Below are 19,762 nucleotides of genomic sequence, written 5' to 3' on the forward strand. Positions count from 1 at the left end.
CAGATGGAATAAAACAGAGCAGTGGGGCTTCAAGGTGATCACACATACAGGGCAGGAATTCATTCAAGGGCTCCATCTCCTTGAAGAAATACCTCCTTATCATACTTCCTGAACTGTTCTTTTCTACACACTGAGGAAGAGTAATTTGGAAAGCAGGGCATGCATAGTACCCCCACTGTGAGCAGTTAAACTTTGCAGACAGAACAAAACTGCCACTAATGGGAGCATGGAGCACAGAGAAGCATTCCCATCAATTCCTTCCCCTCACTGCTGCAGTGCAGCATTACAGCCAAAGGCACTAGAGCCAGTCCAGCCTAACTGGGAAGCAGTGAGAAACACATTCTACAGTAATGCTCTCCATCAAATCTAAATCCTTCCCAAGACAGCGTTCTGAAAAGGCATGTTACTCACTGAGCTGGGACAAAAATGTCTTCTATCTAGTAAGCACTAAGTGAATGCTTACGGGTAATTTCTTTAAAACCATTTCAACATTTGTTTGAGGAGGAACTATAATAAATTGCAGATGCTGTCCTTCTTTACCAGGATATTGAAGCACTTGAAAAGAAACCAACCAGCAGCAGTCACAGGAAAAACAATGAACACTGTGCAACAGAGAGCCCTTCTCCATCTCATCATCCACACCAATGCTCTATCACCATTCCTTAGACCTCATTCAACAGCTGATCAGTGCATTACACAAAGCCCCCTTCCCAAGAAATGCAAGCCTGTTGGTACTACTTGTAGGCCATGGTCAGAATAGTAACAAATCCTGTACATGATAAAGCAGAGCTTGCATTCAGTGTCCCAAATTAGTGTCACCAGGCATACATTTGAGCAAAATCAATATATCATGAGTGCTGATCACAGTGGTGTAGCAAAGAGCCAAACTGGTGATTAAACTGTACTAGATTATTGATATAACCTATTGATATAAGAAAAGCCAGAAGAACTTTCATCCTATTCTGAGTGCCCAAAATTCCCACAGTTCTCTCTCACAGAGACTGAACCAAAATAATGGAAGTCACTTTTCCAGTGCTGCACCTGCACACACACACACACACTTGGGCTGGCTCAGCACAGGCCAGCCTGCATCCCACAGGAATTACAGCACACACAGGCTGCTTCCACAGGTCACTCAAAAGCAATACAGTCCCTTTGTGTGTGGAGCCCAGACTGAGCCAGCTCACTGAGCCAGTGTCAGTGAGAATTCACTGCCCCTGTACATATAAACTCTAGAGGGAACCGACTCCATGTGCTGCAGCCACAGGCTTGGATCCAAGTGTATCAGGAGAGCATGTAACTTCAGAGGCACTGACATACATGCAGAGGCAATTCCAGAAGCAAGGGAACAGAAAAGAATCCAAGCTGGAGATGTTCTGGCATTCTGAAGGGACAGGCATGCAGATGAATCACATTTTATAGACAGTCTCCCATAATCTTCCTTTTCCTAGGACACACATCCCTAGCATAGAATCCTTGAACAAAAGCACAGTACAGCCAGTAGAGTAACACTTCCTTCCTAATTGTAAGAATTCTATTTACATATTCGAGTTTAATCTTTTAAAGAGCTAAATCTTTCCATACCTAATACCAAAATAACCAATTTCTTAGTGCTCAGTCTCTCCTACATAAATGGGAGGTGTTCAAACAAGATACAGAGCTAATACATAACAGCTTATAACACAACTTTTATTAGAAAAGTTATACATAACAGCATCAACTATTTTCAAGAATATTAACTTTGAAAAGCAACAAAAACAGACTAAAAATGTGTAACAAGAAACTAATGACCTTTTCTATAATTAAACATTCAAGTTATCTACAATGTCTCTTTTTACAAAGGAGAAAATTATGGTTTTACAGGCACATCATGTTGAAAATAAAGCTGCAGTAACTTTATACAATTAACTTTTTCAAGGATTAGTAAAACATGGTCATCATGTAGTCTCAGAGTTTTTTAAACATTCACATAATTTTACAGTTGAGTATACACTGAAATTTAAGAGTCCCAAAATTATTTCACAAAAGTGCCGACATTAAAACCAGAACCTTCACTGTGAATAATTTTGCCCTAAAAAAAGTTAAGACAGGTCTCCATAATCAACATATTCACATAATTTCTGGTGCTACCTGGTCTAACAGTAAAGCTTCATTCTTTAGAAATAAAATCAAACCGGACTTGTTTCGCAAAACTGATAAAATGTTTTGAACATGGGAGTGTACATTATCAGAAAAAATTGACACTAAAACCATAAATATATCCAAAGAGCCATTAATACACTACACAATTAAGTGGAATTGTGCCCATCTGTACTCCATATTCAAAGTTTGTTGCCCTTTTGGTACAGGTGGTATCTGAATTTAGCAATTTTTCTTATTGTTACTGTCAGATGCTTGCTTAATAAAAAAATCAGATAATTTACAATCTAGAAGTCTGTTTTAAAAAGTCTGGAGTTTATATACAGCTCTAACAAACCTAAAGCATTATGATTTCTTAAATGGTTAAATGACATTACTAGTTTTCATTTGTCACTTATTAACAGTAATTAGCCATTATCAGTAGTGGACCATAACAAGGTGATAAGTGAAAAGGAATGTTTAGTCTAAAATGCTTCACATGTTCTGTCCTTTCATGTATCACATAGAGGAAGTGCTTTCCACAGACACTCGTTTCCCCTTAGCATCAAGGGCTACAAAAATCTGACTGCAAAAATGCAGTGACACAGCAAGCTGACATATCAGGCACTACCTTTCATATTGGCAGCTTTAAGAGACCCACGGTAAGCACAAAGATCTAGAGAAGGGGAAAAAAACTACTACTATGAGAAGCAGACCGAACATTTCAGATAAGTTTGGCAAAGTTTTTAATCGGACAAAAGGTTGGCCACTCAGATTTACTTGTATAGGTTAAAAATATCTCTACTGAATCAACTAGTCAAATTATTGTAAGACATTTTCATTGATACTCAACATCACATGCACCAATATTGCACACATCTGCTCTGAGCTGCTAAAACAATCTTTATCTGGGTGCTTGAGATGTCTGGTTTCTGCAGCTGGAACTCAAGTCACCCAAGCCAGCCAGCAGTTTCACTAAAAATTCGAGTGGTAAAGTTAAAATACAAACCCCAAAATAACCCCAAGAGAAAACCAAGGACTTCATACAGACAATAAAATCTAAAATTTCTGCAATGGTCTTGTGGGCCCTACAGACGGGGCAATACACACACACTGGTGAGAGGAGCACGAGCGCTGCCCTAGGGAACCATTCAGATAATGTGAAACCTGGGACCAGGGGTGGCAATGATGTCACTGTAGGGCTCCTCCTGTGTCAGCTCTATAGCTTGCTGCTTTTTCAGTACCAGGAAACTGTAGAACTTTGCAGCTGCTTGTTTTCTATTTGTATTTCTGCACAGCTCAAGCAAACTGATAGATTCTGCTCCAGTCTTAGCAAGAGCTCTCTGAAAAACACAACATTGATACCACAAGTTAAATAGAGAACTACACAGAAACAACGTCTCTTGGCAAGATTCTGTTTGTTGTCAACCCCAGGACACAGAGGGATTCAGAAGAATAGGAACATTACAACATGTACATGAAAATTTCTTTATGGATCTTAGCTAAATGAAACCTAGTAGGCTTCCCAAGGATGTGTGAAAAGCATTCTTGAATCTGCTGAATGTATTCCAGAAACACTGTTGTATAGCACAAGATTTTATTTATGTAGCAATAGCTAACCAGTCTTTTTTGACTACGGGACAATTTTTTCTTAATAGGAATAAAATAAAGAAAAATCAAGCTTTATTTCTCAAAATAAATGTTAATTCCAAAAACAATAAAGTAAAATTTCAAGAGCTAACATTCTTTAAAAGATACATAATTTCCCAAGGTGAAAGCCTGTTTATTTCTAAAACTCCTCTGTCTTAAACTGAGTACTCAAAGATTTTCTCAAAGTAAGTACCTAAGATTTTCTCAAAGTCTTGGCAAGAATATATTAAAAAAATAAATCATGATAATACATCTTTTTGCTGGCCAGGACAACAACTGAAGTGTTCGATTTAAAGCAGAACTGTCTGTCCTGGAATGAATTTCAACAAGATGGAAAGATATTTGGCTGGCCAAACCAAATTATTTTATAGGAATCAGACCTTAACTACAAACCTTACTGCAAATTTAATGTTTCAGCCATCCAATGTGATGCTCTTTTGAGTACATGGAAGAAAGAACTGAAAAAAGCTAGTTATGGCCAAAGAGAATTCTAAAGCTCTCTTCAGAAACTGCGATAAAGCATTCAGAGAGGAAAACATTACACAACACTAGCAACTCAACATCTGTATACTTCAGAAATTATTTTTAAGCTTTTTTAATTTTAATCAGTTGTACTGATTTGGTTTGGGGCAGAGGTAATTTTCTTCACAACAGCTCATATGGTGCTGTTTTGCACCAAGTAGGCTGGAGGAGCACAAGGAATTGGGAGGGGACAGAGCCAGGACAGCTGACCCTAAAAGGCAAAAAGGATAATCCATGCCATGTGGCATCATGCTCTGCATTTAAAGCTGGGCGAGAGAAGAGAGGAGTGTGTGACCATTTGGGATGTGGCATTCAGTGACAGCCAAATGTCACCAGTTGCCAAAATGTTTAAGGGAACAAAGGAGCTACAAAGCCAGGCTGCAAGGCAAAAGTAGCCCAAGAGTATGTGGAGGACAAACACAGAGATTGATAAGCAAAGGAGCAGTTTGCACTTCAGTTCAGGGTGAACATTGTGGTGGTTCAGTCACTGTATCAGAAAAAGCCTCTTTAGTTCCAGCAAGCAAGAATCCATCCTACAGACAGGTATATGTCTGTGCAGACTGAATCCACATGCTAGAAACCAGCCAAAGTCACATTTCCACAGTTGTTAAAGAGATTCAGCTTCTCATGGCATAGAAGTTTTCAAACTAGCCTAGACAGGAAGTAAACATCCTGTACAATGCTGTTATCCCTAGACTCTTATGAGGGTTTGCCTAAAGACACATAGCAAAAAGTCAGAGGCACTATGATTTCATCAAAAATACAGTGAGTTACTTTATAATTTAAATTTCTGGGAATCTTAGTTGCACATGGAGTGTGGACTTAAAGGTTGAAAAACATTTAGGTGAAAAATTGTAATTCAAATGTTCTCTAAACAATAAGTGAGTTATAAATAAGTGACAATAACAATAAGTGAGTTATAATTTTAATACAATTATTTGATACAGATTTAATAAACTACAGGCATTCTTCCCCCTCTAAGATAACTGGTATTTTAGGCTGTAACACTGACTGCACAGAAAGCTCTTTCTTGACATTTTAACTCAGCTCAAAAGCATCAGTGGACACTCCAAAGCTGCTTTAAGAGAAGGCAAATGATCATGTGTACCTGAAGGCCATGGAGCATTTGTTGAGTCCTCTTGTTCCATCTCCTTTCTTCTTGATCCTGATCACCCCCTGTGCCATCTTCTTCCTGGAAGCAGGTGTAAAATAAAAGACATCAATGAAATTTGTTACCATAGGATATTAAATACTGTAGCTAAGAGACAAGTTATCCTATTTGAAGACGTGGCTGGTTTTCTTGCAAAAAGTTACTTTCATTAAGTAGGACAAGCAATTTAAAATGAACCACATCATTAAAGTTCAAAAGTTCTTATCTAAGGCATCATAAACATATAGTGGTTTAATCCAGCCATGGGTGAGAACAAGAGAACACTAATTCAAAACAGAATGTATATGTAATTGAAAAAATTAAATAATATAAATATTATTAAATGGTCATGAAATAATTTAAGAATTACGTTTCCAAGGGCTATTTATAAGGACATTCAAAAGAGTTATTTCTTATGCCTTTTACTGAATCCACAGTCAAACATTCATCCACTTCTGGGAAACACACAAACTGATTCTACACAGAGCTCTTACTTCTTCCTCCTCCTCTTCCTCTTTCTCCTTTTCCTTCTCCTTCTCTTTTTCTGGCAGAAGTTCTAGCTCTGGTATTAGCTGGCAGATGTTTTGGGGCTCCTCTGGAGGCATTTCTACAGGTGGTATTTCCAGCTGTTGTGATGGTGGATGCTTTAAGAGCACACAGTACAGTTAAACAAACAGTATCATTTTGTCAGTTCTTTTACAACAGGATGATGGTGCTACAGACCAGTTTAATAAAATCCAAGTATATAATCTTAGCCATTTGTCAGGATTTTTCATTTTTGAAAACCAAAACCCAATTTTGTTTTGCTGTCCATATGTGTATTTTCAATCCTTTAGATTGTACTCAAACCAGAAATTATGACACCACTGCAAAGTAAAAAGGCTTTCCAGTAACTTCACTTATGCCACCATCCAAACTACTGATCTCATTCCTTGGATGAGCACATGCAAATTTAAAATCCCACATCACCAGATGCAATGCTACATGAACATGCTTTAACTCACTGGAATTAGTTATATTCAAAATATCAAAATGCTGCTCTCATCAATACAAACATGAAGAAATTAAAACATTGGTACCTGCAAAGTTTCTGAAAACATATGAATTACTTTGGGGCTGAAGTATATTCTCAGAAAATATTTACATCAAGAGGAAAATACAAAAAAGAAATTTAATAGGATTTATGTAGACAGTTTTAATAAAATTAATATATGGTACTCTCCCCCTGAATCCATAAACAATTAAGTGCTTGCCAGTAAAGTTACCTTGACACCTGAAACTGTTTCTACAGATATCCTAAAATGGCTCTGATGTAGTCACACAGCAGGTATCACTACAGGCTGTTGCTAGAGGCCTGACCTGGCCACTAAGATAATCACAGAATTCCCAACACACCAACACCTCCAATTACACTGACTTAGCACAGTCGATGCTGATTTCACCCCAGTAAAGGGGTGAAAGGGCAAGAGGAGCAGCAGCACCTGCTTACTAAGATAATGTAACATCTAACAGTCCCATTCTACAGTGAACAACCTGTCAGCCAAGGAATGTGAAAAGTGAGGTTAAAAAATGCACAAACATGAGACACAGCAAATACCAGGATTGTTCTCACCATGCAAGCATTCAGAAAAATACACCTTTCATTTTGCCCATTTCCTTCCTCTCCCCTTCACAAACAGTTTCCTTTCACACTGCATCACAGCTAGTGTCCAAGTCTGTTCACAACTCAACCAGGAAACCTCTCCAGATAACCAAAGTTTTTCTTTGAAGCCTTAAGCCTGGAACACTAGGGCTGTCTTAAAAGACGTTTATGGAACTAACACAATCCTTGCTTCATGGAAGCTGTACATATACACTTGCCAAGCAGGATTTGATAAGCAATACACTAGATTCCTTGAAGACTTTTACTGGAGGAAATAGTATAATTTCTTTATCCTACCAGCATTTAAAAATGTTTCAGTAAGCTTTTCACCTCACAAAGGCACCAGAATGATACCTAGGAACAAGTGTCCTGATACTACCACAGTGAATCTCAAAGCACCATAGAAAGCCATAGGGCCTCAAATCTGTGTCATTTCCTACTCAAAAACACTGCTCACTTCTCATTCCCCATAAAAACCAGTAAAAGTTACTCACAGGTAACACTGGCTCTGGTTCTACTTGCTGCAGTTTGCGTTTGACCCCGGTCTGAGATGGTGGCGGTGGCATAACCGACTCGTCCAGGTTGGTTCTGCTGCCTTCCATCATCGACTCTTGCAAACGGCTCGGTTCTTCCGGAATAGGTTCATCTGTATTCCATAACAAATCTTCTTTTAGATACTTAATGTTATTAGAAACTGTACCACAATCCAATCTGCTATTATTTTAGAATTGAGCACTCTCAACAGCCTGCACTTTTAATCCACTGGTTCAAGCAACTCCTAAGCATCCCCTATTTCTAGGAAAAAAAAGTTATTTTATGTCAGAGATTGCATCACATCAAGCTAAACAACCATTACAAAGCTCATTGTTTCATACATAATCTTTGATGACTTAATACAAAGCACAGATAAAAGAGAAAAATATGCTCCAAAGGAAAGCAGAGCATCTTTGACAAGACACAAACCAATGACATCTCGTTGCTGCTGTTGCTGTTGCTGCTCCTCTCTGGGAACCTCTGGGTTTTCAAAGTCTTTAAGGAACTCATCAAGATTGTCAGCTTCTCCACCTTTCCTCCTCTTTCTCAGGTCTTCTGGTACCAGAGGTGTAAGACAGCGAGTAAAGAGCTACAAAAGAAACATTACATTATTCACTTTTGCAGTTCTCAGTGTCCTTTTATTTCATTTTGGATTAAGTAATTATGGCCTATCTTTCTTTTTCAGCTTTTAAGCTCCTCTCTAACAGTACTAACTTCTAAAAATTTATTTATCTTTGTAACTGATAACAGCAATGTTCAAAATATTTACCTTAGTTCTTTTAATATGTTTTTTCTTCTAATTATGAATACTGCCATCACTATATCACTATTTATATTTGCTATACATGAAGCACAATTCTGAATATAGTGCATTTAAAAATAAACGTGCACAAAAATATTACCTTCAGTAGTCTGTTATTCCACAAAGGCTGTGCAGGCAGAGAGAAAAGCTTTTCAACTCCACCAGTTTCTTTCCACATCATCAATTTCTTAGTAGGAGGTGCCAAATCCAAAGTAGTGACAATATCAGAGTAGTCACTTAATTGGGCTCGAATCGTCTTGCTGTCCAGTTCTTTCACACTGTCCACAATCAGCTTTCTCTTCCTCTTTGCTTTGGTTTCCTTGACTGTTGAGATTTTTAGCAAGCAATGAAGGTTAGCTCAAACAGGTACCATGCTGTGAAAGAATCCTGCAAGTTCTCTATAGGTCTTACCTGCCCACGTAAAAAGCTGCCTCAAGAATCTAAGGCAACACTAACTTTGGGAGAAGGATTAAAAGCTATGCGCAGCATAAAACATCAAACACTGTGAAGGCTCTCCCATAACCTGCAAGTTCTTCTGTGAATTTAAATCTATCTAAGCCTCAATGCCCTCAGCTGCACATGCCTCTCTCTCCCATGGCTTGCTTGATAGGTTGGTCCAAACACTGGCCACCAAGTTGAACAGATGATGGAGCACCTCTCTTATGAGAAAGGCTGAGAGATTTGGTTTTGTTCAGCCTAAGGAAAAGGGAGCTTTGGGGTGATCTTATTGTGGCCTTCCAGTACCTGAAGGGAGCCTACAAGGAAAATGGAGGGGACCCTTTACAAAGACATGTAGTGACAGGGTAAGGGGGATGGCTGCCAACTGACAGAGAGTACATTCAGACTAGATATGGGGAAGAAGTTCTCTCCTGTGAGTGTGGTGAGGCACTGGAACAGGTTGCTGAGAGGAGCTGTGGATGCCCCATCCCTGTCAGTGTTCAAGGCCAGGCTGGATGGAGCTCTGGGCAACCTGGTCTAATGGAAAGTATCCCTGCTCATGGCAAGAGAGTTGGAACTAGATCTTCATGATTCCTTCCAATCCCAGCCATTCTATGACTCCAATCACAGATTTAAAATACCACACCCACTTTTCCCCCTAAGCCCTACCTGAGCTTTGGTGGAGTTAATGTGGGTGGTTATTTTAACTGTAAACTTCTGACCCTGTTCTAGGATAACATGACTGTGCTCACAGCCTGTACTCTGCAGCAGACCCTGAAGCTCTGGTAAATGCTGTCTTTCCTGGACCTGCAGATGAGCTGGTCCCCTGCTGCCAGCCCGCCAGGAGAGGGCAGTGTCAGAGCTCTCCCACTGGCCAAGCAGAGAATCAGGCCCTGGAGCTCAGTCTAAAAGCACAGGGCAAGCTACCTTCTTTCCAGATATTAATTTTTTAATAAAGCAGGAGTCAGTATATAATGAGCCAAACATAGTATCACTTAAAATAAGCAAGTTTCTTGCATTAAAGAAAAAGATAAGGAAAATCCCTACTTTGTAGAAATTCAAATACAAAGGCGCACCTCCTGAAATTAGCAATTCATTAAAGCTACTAATCACTAGAACAGCTAGAACAGCACTGATTAAACAGTCAGTCCTGCCCTTCAAACACAGCATATCAAGAACTGTGCTGCACTACAGATACAGTATTAGAATGAAACACATGCTGAGCTCCATTTCAACTCAGTGCATTTTAACCAGCATGTTTATCTAAAGCTACAGTATCATGCTGTTACATGCACTGACTGCAGAAACTACAAACTAGTAGTTTCTTGTCTGACACCATCCATGTAAGCTACCTCTCTGGAAGGTACTGGAGGGCTACTATTAGAATAAATGGAATCCAGCACTTGATCCCTAGTTTCTCTCCCAAGTGAGAAGCAGAGTCAGCAGCAGTGCTAGACATTCATTTCCACTCCATCAAGCTAAGGTGGTCCCTGACAAAATGCACAATACTCCCCAGTAGCTCACTCACCAGTTATGTCAATAGGCTCCAGAGCAAAAGCCTCCTCTTCATTGGGAACAAGCGTTGTCTGGTCAGTCATGGTTGGTAACGGCTCCACTGGATCGACCGAGTCCGGGCTGTCCGGGCCTCCCACTGCCAGTGACAACGAGAGCCTTGCACTAGGTCAAAACATTAACAGGCTGGGCCAGCCCTCCCATCCCCTCCTCCACACCTTCAGGTGGCTTCTCACACATCATACTTTTGAGCTCAATATGCTTTTAAGGAATTAGAATCCAAACTACATGAGTTGAAAGTAATTCTAAGTCTGGTCCTAGATCATACTCACTTGATACATTATCATCATCATCCATATCATCATGGGGAGGCTGCTCTGGCATCATTACTCCACTTTCTGAGAGTGCAGGTGGGTCATCAAATATACCACCATCATTATTACTAAGAAGTTTGTCATCTGAAGAAACCATATGAAAGAATCAGTTTTGCATCCACAAACTCATGAAATAAGTATAAACAAATTTACAAAGAAGTACAGACAAGTTTATTACAACATAGATGATGATAGTGCAAAAGTTAGAACTTTCAATGCTGACATAGAAGAAGGTAGCAGTGTGTTGCAGTCCAATAGCAGTGCTCTTTCAAGGGGCATTTCAGCTCTAATCCTGAGCTTACAGATAACATTAATTACCATACACTTGCCACGTATTTGCATCTTACATCTAATTTTTTAGAACTTTGTTTTAAATATGCCAACACTTAACATGCTGTGAGTCATCTATACTGCTGTAGTACTCACAAACCGGAATATATGCTCAGTGCACATACACACACATACATATATACACACACACACACAGAGTGAGTCTAAATACTCACTGTACAAGGAATAACTTTTACAGGATCTGGCAACAAAGGAAACAACTTCCCCTCATCTACCCAAGAAGTAATTAATTAAGGCAGGAGGTAGGATAGAGGAAAAACAAATTTCTCAAACTTACCCAATATTCCACCATCGTTTCCTTCCCCAAAATTATCATCTTTATATTGGTCTTCATATTCCAGGTGATTAGATTTCTCATTGAGGTGACTGGTGCTCTGTTCAGGTTCCAGGAGGAGATTGGAAGCACTAGTGCTCACCAGCATGTCATCCTCAAATGCACTACCTTCCCTCATCATCTCACGATCGTCCATCCCAAAGTCACCTGCAAGAATACAATTGCACTGCTCTAAGTGCTAAAACACCAAGATGCAAGAGACCTACCTAACTGATCAACAAAGGCCCATATGTAGGACCAAACTTTAATTCAATTAATCCTATTGCAGAGTTAATGACAAGATGTTAAGGAATTGTGACCAGCAATACCACGGCAAAAATACTGTTCAAACAATTATAAAAATAACTATCTCCTTTTCAAAGCATTTTATTGTACTTATCTGAATTGATATTAGCAAGATCCTACTAAACTGTATCACACAGAAACCAAAAAATGCAATGGAATTCGAAGACATTGTGCCTTATGCCTGGGCTTCAATTACAGGGAACAAACCAACACCCAGACAACACCATTTTTAGATTATTCCTTCAAAACTATTATTGAGTTATGGTTTACAATACTGCAGGTTAGGAACCAGACATTCAAATAAAACTGTATTTAGGTTTTGATTCAGATGTTGGAATACTGTCCTTGAAAAGATATCTAAAGTAGCAAACTTGTCACCAGTGACTGATTCAGCTTTAGAAATGTCCCAATGGTTTCTGACTGAGAGCATGCTTATGATTAAAGTAACAGCTCATTTCATATTCACATCACATTTTGAAAATTATGATTGTCACAGTACTTCAATGATTAACTTGACTGAATATTCTTCAGCTTTTCTTTCTGCCTATTCTAGGCAGCTAGAAGTTTGCTGAGCATTAGAGGACAGACTTTCTGGAAAAACTGACATGAACAAGCTAAAAATTAAACATACAAAACCACAGCATGTTTGATCTAATTTGTTTAGAATTCACAGGGCATTCCATAGAAATTGCAAAATCGTATCTTACAATAACTAAAATTGGCTAATAACACATAATAACACATGAGATCTTTACCAAAGTCATTATCCTGGAGGATACTGATGTTGCCTACTTCTTCTCTCATTGTAATTTCTTCCACTCTACTCTGGTTCAAACTGAACTGCTGAGCCACATCAATATCACTTAAACAAACAGAAGGCAAGTATTAAAAATCTCATTAAAAAACAAAGAACAGATAAAGGCTGCTGAAATAAACATGACATTATTCAGTAAAAAAAACAATTTTACATTCAAGTCCATTACAGAAAAAAAATAAAGGTGAACACTGAATAGAAACTACTACTTAAAACAGTGAGACCATTAATGGTTCAAACCTATCATCCAAATTGCATTAGCTTCTGGGAAATGTATCAGTAACCTCTCTCACTCCTTGCTATGTAGGGATTACTAATTTCAAAGAGCAAATTAACAATTAAGAAAAACCTTCCACCCCTTCAACTTAAAAAAAAATTAATGTAGTTTATCAAACACTGTATTTTGCACCACTACCAAGCTAAGAACCTTTGTGGTGTATTAAGGTACATTTCTTATAAATACACAGAAACTTTTGCACTTTCAAATTAGTATATACTCTAATTGAGTTTAAACTAAATTGAACACTGAGTAAGATGGATTCTAAAAACTCTGTAATGAATAACTCAAAATTAAAAAAATAATAAAAACCATCAGTGTTTTAAAGATTAAGAACTATTCAGGTTGTATACTTGTTGTATACGTGTTATATGTAAAAGTAACCCGTAAGTATTAAGAAGATTTAAGAATTAAAAGTGCCACTTTAAAAGGTCAACAACATCCCCATAAAATTAATCTTGTCCAGCCTAAGGATGTATATGATGTAGGATGCCTTGCATAGAAGAAAAAAAAAGTTATAATAGGTATCTGAGTTTTTGAAAAGCTCCTGTAGGGACAGCTTTAACTTCAGTTAAAGTCAATGCTACTATGAACTTAAAATCAACACAAAAATGACTGCACACTTCCTTATCAGTATATAAGAAAGACCTAAGAATAAAAGTTACCTACAGACTATTTTTTTATATTCAGCAATGAGTTAGCTGTTTCAAACCAGGTTCTCCTCAACTAAAACCAATTCTCAATGTCATGGAAATGGACAAAACCCCAAGCTTACTCTAGATCAGGGAGTGGTTGGTCAAAATCGTGAAACTCCTCAGGTAAGGTGATAGCATTATAAGCAGCCTCTCTGTTTTCCTCAGGCAAATCAACAACTCCTGCAAAGAAGAACACCAAGACATGAGTGCCCATTCCTTACAAGGACAGCATTTTCCACCGTGCCATTAGCATTTTCTCTCTGCATGGGCCTACTGTCTTTAAATTTGTTGAACTGATGCTGAGATACCTACAAAGAAACCTTAGATAATGGTAGTAAGTGAAATTCAAACTAAATTCAAAACAAATATCCTCAAGTCCTTGCACTGTCTGTGTAAAATAATGTTTGTGTAGCACTATGCAGAGCTGTGCAGCCAACACAGGCATCATATTTCACAACACTACAGGTACCTTCTCCAAAATAATTTTATCATGATACATGGTATGAGCTGCAGGGTTCTACACTGCACGGGCAGCACAGCGTGACTACTTTGCTACTGGTCCTTTATTCAGTTCCATCAGCTCCAGAAGTCCTGGAACAGAACTGATTGCACTTGGGGCTCACTAACTCATAGGCTTCTGCACATAAAAGAGCTGTATTACCAAAACCACCACATACCTTTTCTTATCCTCCAGAGATGCTTACTCTTATTCAGCAGGCATTCTCAGAGCATGAATATCACATTGGGCATCACAAAACCAGTGCCAGCAGTGGGTCCCTCTGTTTTATTCAAAGTCTTAAAAGGTCAGGGCACTTGAAAGTGCATGGGAAATGCAGGTTCAATTCCTTCTGTAACTTGCAGAAGATTTGAGCTCTATGCTCTGCCTTCTGACCCACACATATAACACAGGCAATTCTGAGGTACAGATACTTCAGAAACACTCTGCTCACTGTGCTCCCCTCTGCAATGAATAATCAAAAAACCACTGTCCACAGAGACCAGGAACAAGCATGAGTCTGTAGCTTACTCATCATGGTACTTGACTAGGAATGAAGACCTCTAGTCCATCCTTTCAGGGGTGTTCAATATTTTTACTTGTCTGCAGCTTAAAATGAAACATGAAAATGATTCTCAGAACAGAAAGACTCAATGCCTAGGGCAGAAAGCTGATAAACTAAAAATAAAGACCAGTGCCTCAGCTTCTGTCAGGTCAGCATGCCACTTTTGTAAATCTTGATTTTAAGGTCCTTTGACATGCACTCTGTTAGGAGAGGGAAAATAGGCTGCCTTGTGATATTAAAATTATTGTTCTTATTATAACCCAGGGAAGTTAAACATAGTAATAAAGAAAAAATTAGCAACAGTCAACAATTGCCACTGAAAGCTACATAAAATTCAGTACCTGAATTTAGTGCCTGAATCACAACCTGTAGATCAGGAAATGAAGATAAAGGCATTACATACCTTTTCTCAAGTAACTGCTGTACTGGCTTTCAAGGGTTGCCTTTTTAAAAAACAAAAAGTCTCCCTCAATTTCAGCTTTTAAATCTATTGCACTCACTAACTTAAAAAGGTAGAATATGATTTAGCAGCTGTGAGGATCCAGCAGCATCAGTGCCACAGCTACACTTCAGCTGAGAAAAGGTTCCCCAGGCCAAAATTAAAGAGAACTATCTATAAAGGCACGAAAGAATGAAAGCCAAATAATTCATTGATTGCTGGACAGAAAAGTAATTTCTGTATTAATATGGCACCCCATTTTAATGCAAAATATTTAAGTAAGCAACTACAGAGTGGGAAATTACGTTGCAAACATATAAAAGGAAAACTATCTTTGATGCCCACATTACAGTCCACACTATTTTCAGAAACTATAATATGAAAGTGGTAAAAAAACCAGTTTACTTTCATTTTTCTTTTGCAACTCATAGCAAAAGAATCCTGACCCTTGATGAAACCAGTCCCCTCCTGTGCTTCTATTCAGTAGGGCACTGCCCTTTTTCAGACAGAAGGTAAAAACCATGCAGTGTATTTCCATTTAATATCATACACCAGCCACAGCCAAAACCGTAAGTGGGATTTTACTGAATCAGCAACGATAAGAGAAGTTTTTGTTCAGAATTCAGTTAAAAGATGTTTTTCAGCAGACAGCTCAGTCAGCCAGCCAGCTGCAGTAATTACTTCTCCTATAACCTATACCTTTATGTGATTATACAGACATAAGAAGGCAGAATTGTATGCCTTCTTAATAAATACATTTATCAATGTAGCTTTTCAGAGAGTGCTTAGATAAAGACAGATACCTGGACGAAAAGCCATCTTAATCTTAATGAAAGCCTCATTACAGTCTGCAAGAAGATATTTTGCTTTCCTGTGGTAGATTCTAACAACGCCTAGTAAAAGATGTCCTGAGGTTCGAAGTGCCATCTTCACCTAAAAACACATTGCACAGTCAGTGAATTAGATTCATCCTCAGTATTCCCTTAAATGACACTTCAGCCAGCTTTACATTAATTTTCTCAATAAAATCAAATATCCAAAACAAGTATAAAAATCAGCAGAAATTGAAGAAACAAAGAATGCAAAGTCTACAGTTCAAGACGATACCCTGTTACATTATTTATGGATGACCTAGCAAATATCACTAAATTAATAGTAGCTCACTCCAGGAATTCCCAAACACTGCTCTGTCTAGTTAAAAAATAAGTGACAAAGCTTATTTTTACCACATTTTCTTTTCTACCACCTTTGCTACTTCAATTGTGGGAAAAGTGAAAAACACAAAAAGTTGGCAGCCATAAATAGTAATTTGATCAAGTAAAACCTGGTTAAAAACTGTTAGCTACCTCTCCATGTTCTGTCCTGAGGTGAGAAACAGTGGAAGATGTAGAGTGCCCATAAACAAGCACTGCCACAGTAGAACAATTTTAAGTTCCCTCCCTCTTCAATCTCACTACTTTACTATGTAATGAAGTATCTACTGTGGGAACATAAAACCGAAAAAAAGTAATTCACAGAAGGACTCTTCTTTAAGTATGTTAGGCTGAAAGAGCATGAAATTTGTGTTGAATGGTACATGGAATAATTATCTCACAGAAAGAGTAAGCAATAGGATTTAACATCAATCTAAGAATTCAAGATTTTTATTTCCTCCAATATCTTTTTAAAATTTCAGCTAATGAACTGTTACACACAAAGTTAAATATATGAAGAAGTGCCTATTAGTTTCTCCTTTCTCTAAAAGAATGCTCCAGCTCACTAGTGAGACTATGAACATTATCTTCTCCCTAAATCCTTCCAAAAGTGATAATGAAACAAATCACTATTCTAGAAGAGTAAGCATCTCTGTGATTGTACAATACACTTTTTGCTTACACTTAGCATTTCTTCTAAAATCTAGAGTAGCACTATAAAAACTTAACATTTGTATCAACCAAAATAAAAGATATAAGTTTTCTTTTGTTTTCAAGTAGTTGCTTTTTTTATAAGACATTGACATCTGTTAAGTGACAAAAATCACAACTGTACCATCAGTTTTAAGATGAACAATTTCATTGTCATGAGTAGTAGAGGGGAAGAAAAACATGTAAAAACATTAAGGCACTTAAAATTTCCTCCCATTTCACAACAGAGTATTATTTCACATCCAAACACACCTTTCCACCCTTTAAAATAGCAACACTAGGAACTTTATGTGCTTCAGTGACCCAAATAGTAATTACCACCTGTACACTCAAGTTCTTTTCACCACAAAGTCACATGACATTGGTGTAAAACAGATACCTTTGGGGAAATGATGCTCTCCACGCTGCTCTCCAGATTACATTCAAACACATGGGCTTTGGTCAGCTTCTTATCCCAGTGGGCCGCCAGCCAGATTTTGGCCAGCGGCCCACGTTTGCTCAGGACAAAGTGGGCATAGAACATGGTCCCAGATGTCTAAAACAAAGTGCAAACCTGTAAAGAGAAAGGCAAGTATTTCTTTCCACATCTTTTATATTATGAGGAACAACCTTGTAAATATCCCACTTAGCCTCAGAAGAAGTGCATGTTTGATTTTTAACCAGAGGTCAGACTATTTGTTTAATGTGTTTAAGAAGCCAACACTTACAAATGGTATCCATGTAATAGCATATTACATGGATAATGTAATGTAATGTATTTATTACAGAAGAATTACAAAGCAGAAATAACACCCACTAACAGCCACATACACAACTTAGAAATGTTTACCATCCGTCAAGAAAACATAATCTTGAATCTTTTTACCTTTAAGGCAATGATACCAAACTCTCCTAATGCAAAGAAGCACATCTCAGTTTTCACTCCACAGGAGTTTTCTATGACTTCCACTTCTTTCTACTTTTAGTTCAGTAGCTACTACTCTACTATACCAGTATATATTGTACAGTGTTCCAGCAAAAGATTCACCTTTATAAAATATACAGCCCTATATCTTTTTGGACTTCACTATAATTTCCTTCCTAAACAAGAAGCACAATCATGTCTTCCATTTCTGACCAGACCATTCTCCATTTCATATTTTTTTAAATCAAGTGTTGATAAAAGTGCTGAGAAAGCTGACTGCATTATTCCAAACTTCCTTAAGATTCCATTTTCTTTCTCCTTCACCAGAAAAAAGACATTCTTATCTATTTATCTAGTAATTACTTTGTTACGACTGATAAGATGCCAACACATCAAACCATGGGGAATCAGAACAGCATGATGCCTTATGATCTAAACATGCCACTTCCATGCATGAGGTAAACACGTGATTCAGTTAACTACAAGTAGAGGAAAAGTTGGTTTTAAAAAAGTAAAAGAATCTCCACAAAGAATTTTTCCAGTGGTTTATATAACCCAGGCAAATAAATCAAAAGAGAAGAAGAGAAAAGGCACAAGTGCATTTTAGTTTTTACCTCCTCTACACCTACAGCAAAACTGCCAGAGGAAGCACAGCAAGTCACAATTGATACTGCTCGGAATTTAAGTACAAGGGCAAGAGAAGCTCTGACATTACTGATTCAGGGGAAATAAAGCCAACCTCCAGACATCTGGAGAATAAATGAAAAAATGCACATCTCAAAGTCAAGTCCAAGAATGGTTTTTTTTCCATTTTGAGAGTTGCATAACAGAACTGATTATCAAGCTATTCTCCCAATGACAGACTGGCCACCAATTTCATCCGTGACCACAACAGTGGAGAGGATTTAAAGGAAACAAAGGCCACACTGAGCTTAAACTCAAATTAACTTAGTATACAGAATTAAAACTACTCGTAAGAATAAAGTTAATAGCTTTTAGTCATAATAAAGCTGCAAATTGACAAACAAGTTAAAATGTCACTTTCACTTGTTGAGATTGTGTGAGGGCTAAGGACAGCACTACACAAAGATGGGCATGAGCAAGTTTTTTCAGGAAGCACAGTGAAATAAATTTTGGATAAACATTATCTAAAGGAAGATATTCTACTTTTTTTCCCCCCCAGGATATTTTGAAAGACCAGGCCAGCAGACAATTCGATCCTTGCACATTTTTGAAGGCCTCAGTATTTCTGTATATGCAGAGACATAACTTTGCAGCACAGCATTTGGTATTTTGAGTTGCTACCAAAACCATGCAACAGTAAACCTGTAATTACCTCTGAACATGAGGAATAGGGGAAAACACAGAGAGTAAACAAAACCACTTGTATTAATCCATTAAAAGGATTCAACAACAGTTAAAAAATAATGTTCTTTGATTAGTGGAGTTTGGCACAATTATTAAAACAGATAACATGGGTTTCACAAAACTTCAAACATACAGTTAACTGAAAACATACCTAAGTTTCCTGTTAAATGTGAAACTCACTATTTGGACAACTTGGACAAAATCTATTTATCTATCACTTTAAATCTGTTTTTCTTCATCCATCACTGAAGCCTTGCCATACTGAAATACACAAAGGGAAACAGTGACAATCACACTACAGTTTTAAGGTGTGCTTCAATCTGAACTGTTATTAACAAATAAGGATTCTATTACCTAAAGCAATAATTTCTTGTCACGAGTCCCTCTCACTTCCAAATTCCAGCAGATGCTCTGCATGGCGATAACTGGGTTACAGCAACTGTACAAAGCCCACCTTTACAGTTCAGCTGTTTAGCACCTCAGCTCTTCAAAGCGAGCCCCAAAGGCTGCTCCTGCTTTCTCCAGATTTTGTCTTTCTTTTCAGATACTCCCTTTTCTGTATTTCAGGCTTTTGGTCTGATCTTTAAT

The 19,762-nt window shown here is 37.9% G+C and overlaps 1 protein-coding gene across 2 annotated transcripts; it reads right to left on the reverse strand.

The window, feature by feature from the left end:
• Positions 1-1,668: 1,668 nt before the first annotated feature.
• On the reverse strand, positions 1,669-19,422 carry RAD21 (RAD21 cohesin complex component). 2 transcript variants are annotated; one of them, XM_031056727.1, is made up of 14 exons: positions 19,326-19,422; positions 17,282-17,455; positions 15,802-15,931; positions 13,579-13,678; positions 12,468-12,574; positions 11,371-11,574; positions 10,701-10,826; positions 10,385-10,507; positions 8,519-8,742; positions 8,046-8,205; positions 7,577-7,728; positions 5,935-6,084; positions 5,399-5,482; positions 1,672-3,461 (listed from the first exon to the last, which is right to left on the reverse strand). In XM_031056727.1, the coding sequence occupies exons 2-14, from the start codon at positions 17,423-17,425 to the stop codon at positions 3,270-3,272; spliced, it is 1,896 nt and encodes a 631-aa protein (XP_030912587.1). In that variant the 5' UTR covers positions 17,426-17,455; positions 19,326-19,422; the 3' UTR covers positions 1,672-3,269. The 2 variants fall into 2 exon arrangements, with proteins under 2 accessions (XP_005420747.1, XP_030912587.1); XM_005420690.2 differs by lacking the exon at positions 19,326-19,422 and having other exon boundaries at positions 1,669-3,461.
• Between the last annotated feature and the right edge of the window lie 340 nt (positions 19,423-19,762).

This window comes from Geospiza fortis, unplaced genomic scaffold (genome assembly GCF_000277835.1).
Source record: "Geospiza fortis unplaced genomic scaffold, GeoFor_1.0 scaffold111, whole genome shotgun sequence".
In the NCBI taxonomy this organism is placed as follows: Eukaryota; Metazoa; Chordata; class Aves; order Passeriformes; family Thraupidae; genus Geospiza; species Geospiza fortis.

What these genes read in the sequence shown, in the direction of transcription:
- RAD21 (XM_005420690.2), bottom strand. Translation starts at nt 17,425, where the DNA reads ATGTTCTATGCCCACTTTGTCCTGAGCAAACGTGGGCCGCTGGCCAAA. An exon ending in GGAGCCTATTGACATAACTG is followed by an intron (nt 8,743 to 10,384) that starts GTGAGTGAGCTA and finishes AAATCTCAACAG; the next exon opens with TCAAGGAAACCAAAGCAAAG. An exon ending in AGGAAGAGGAGGAGGAAGAA is followed by an intron (nt 5,483 to 5,934) that starts GTAAGAGCTCTG and finishes ACCTGCTTCCAG; the next exon opens with GAAGAAGATGGCACAGGGGG.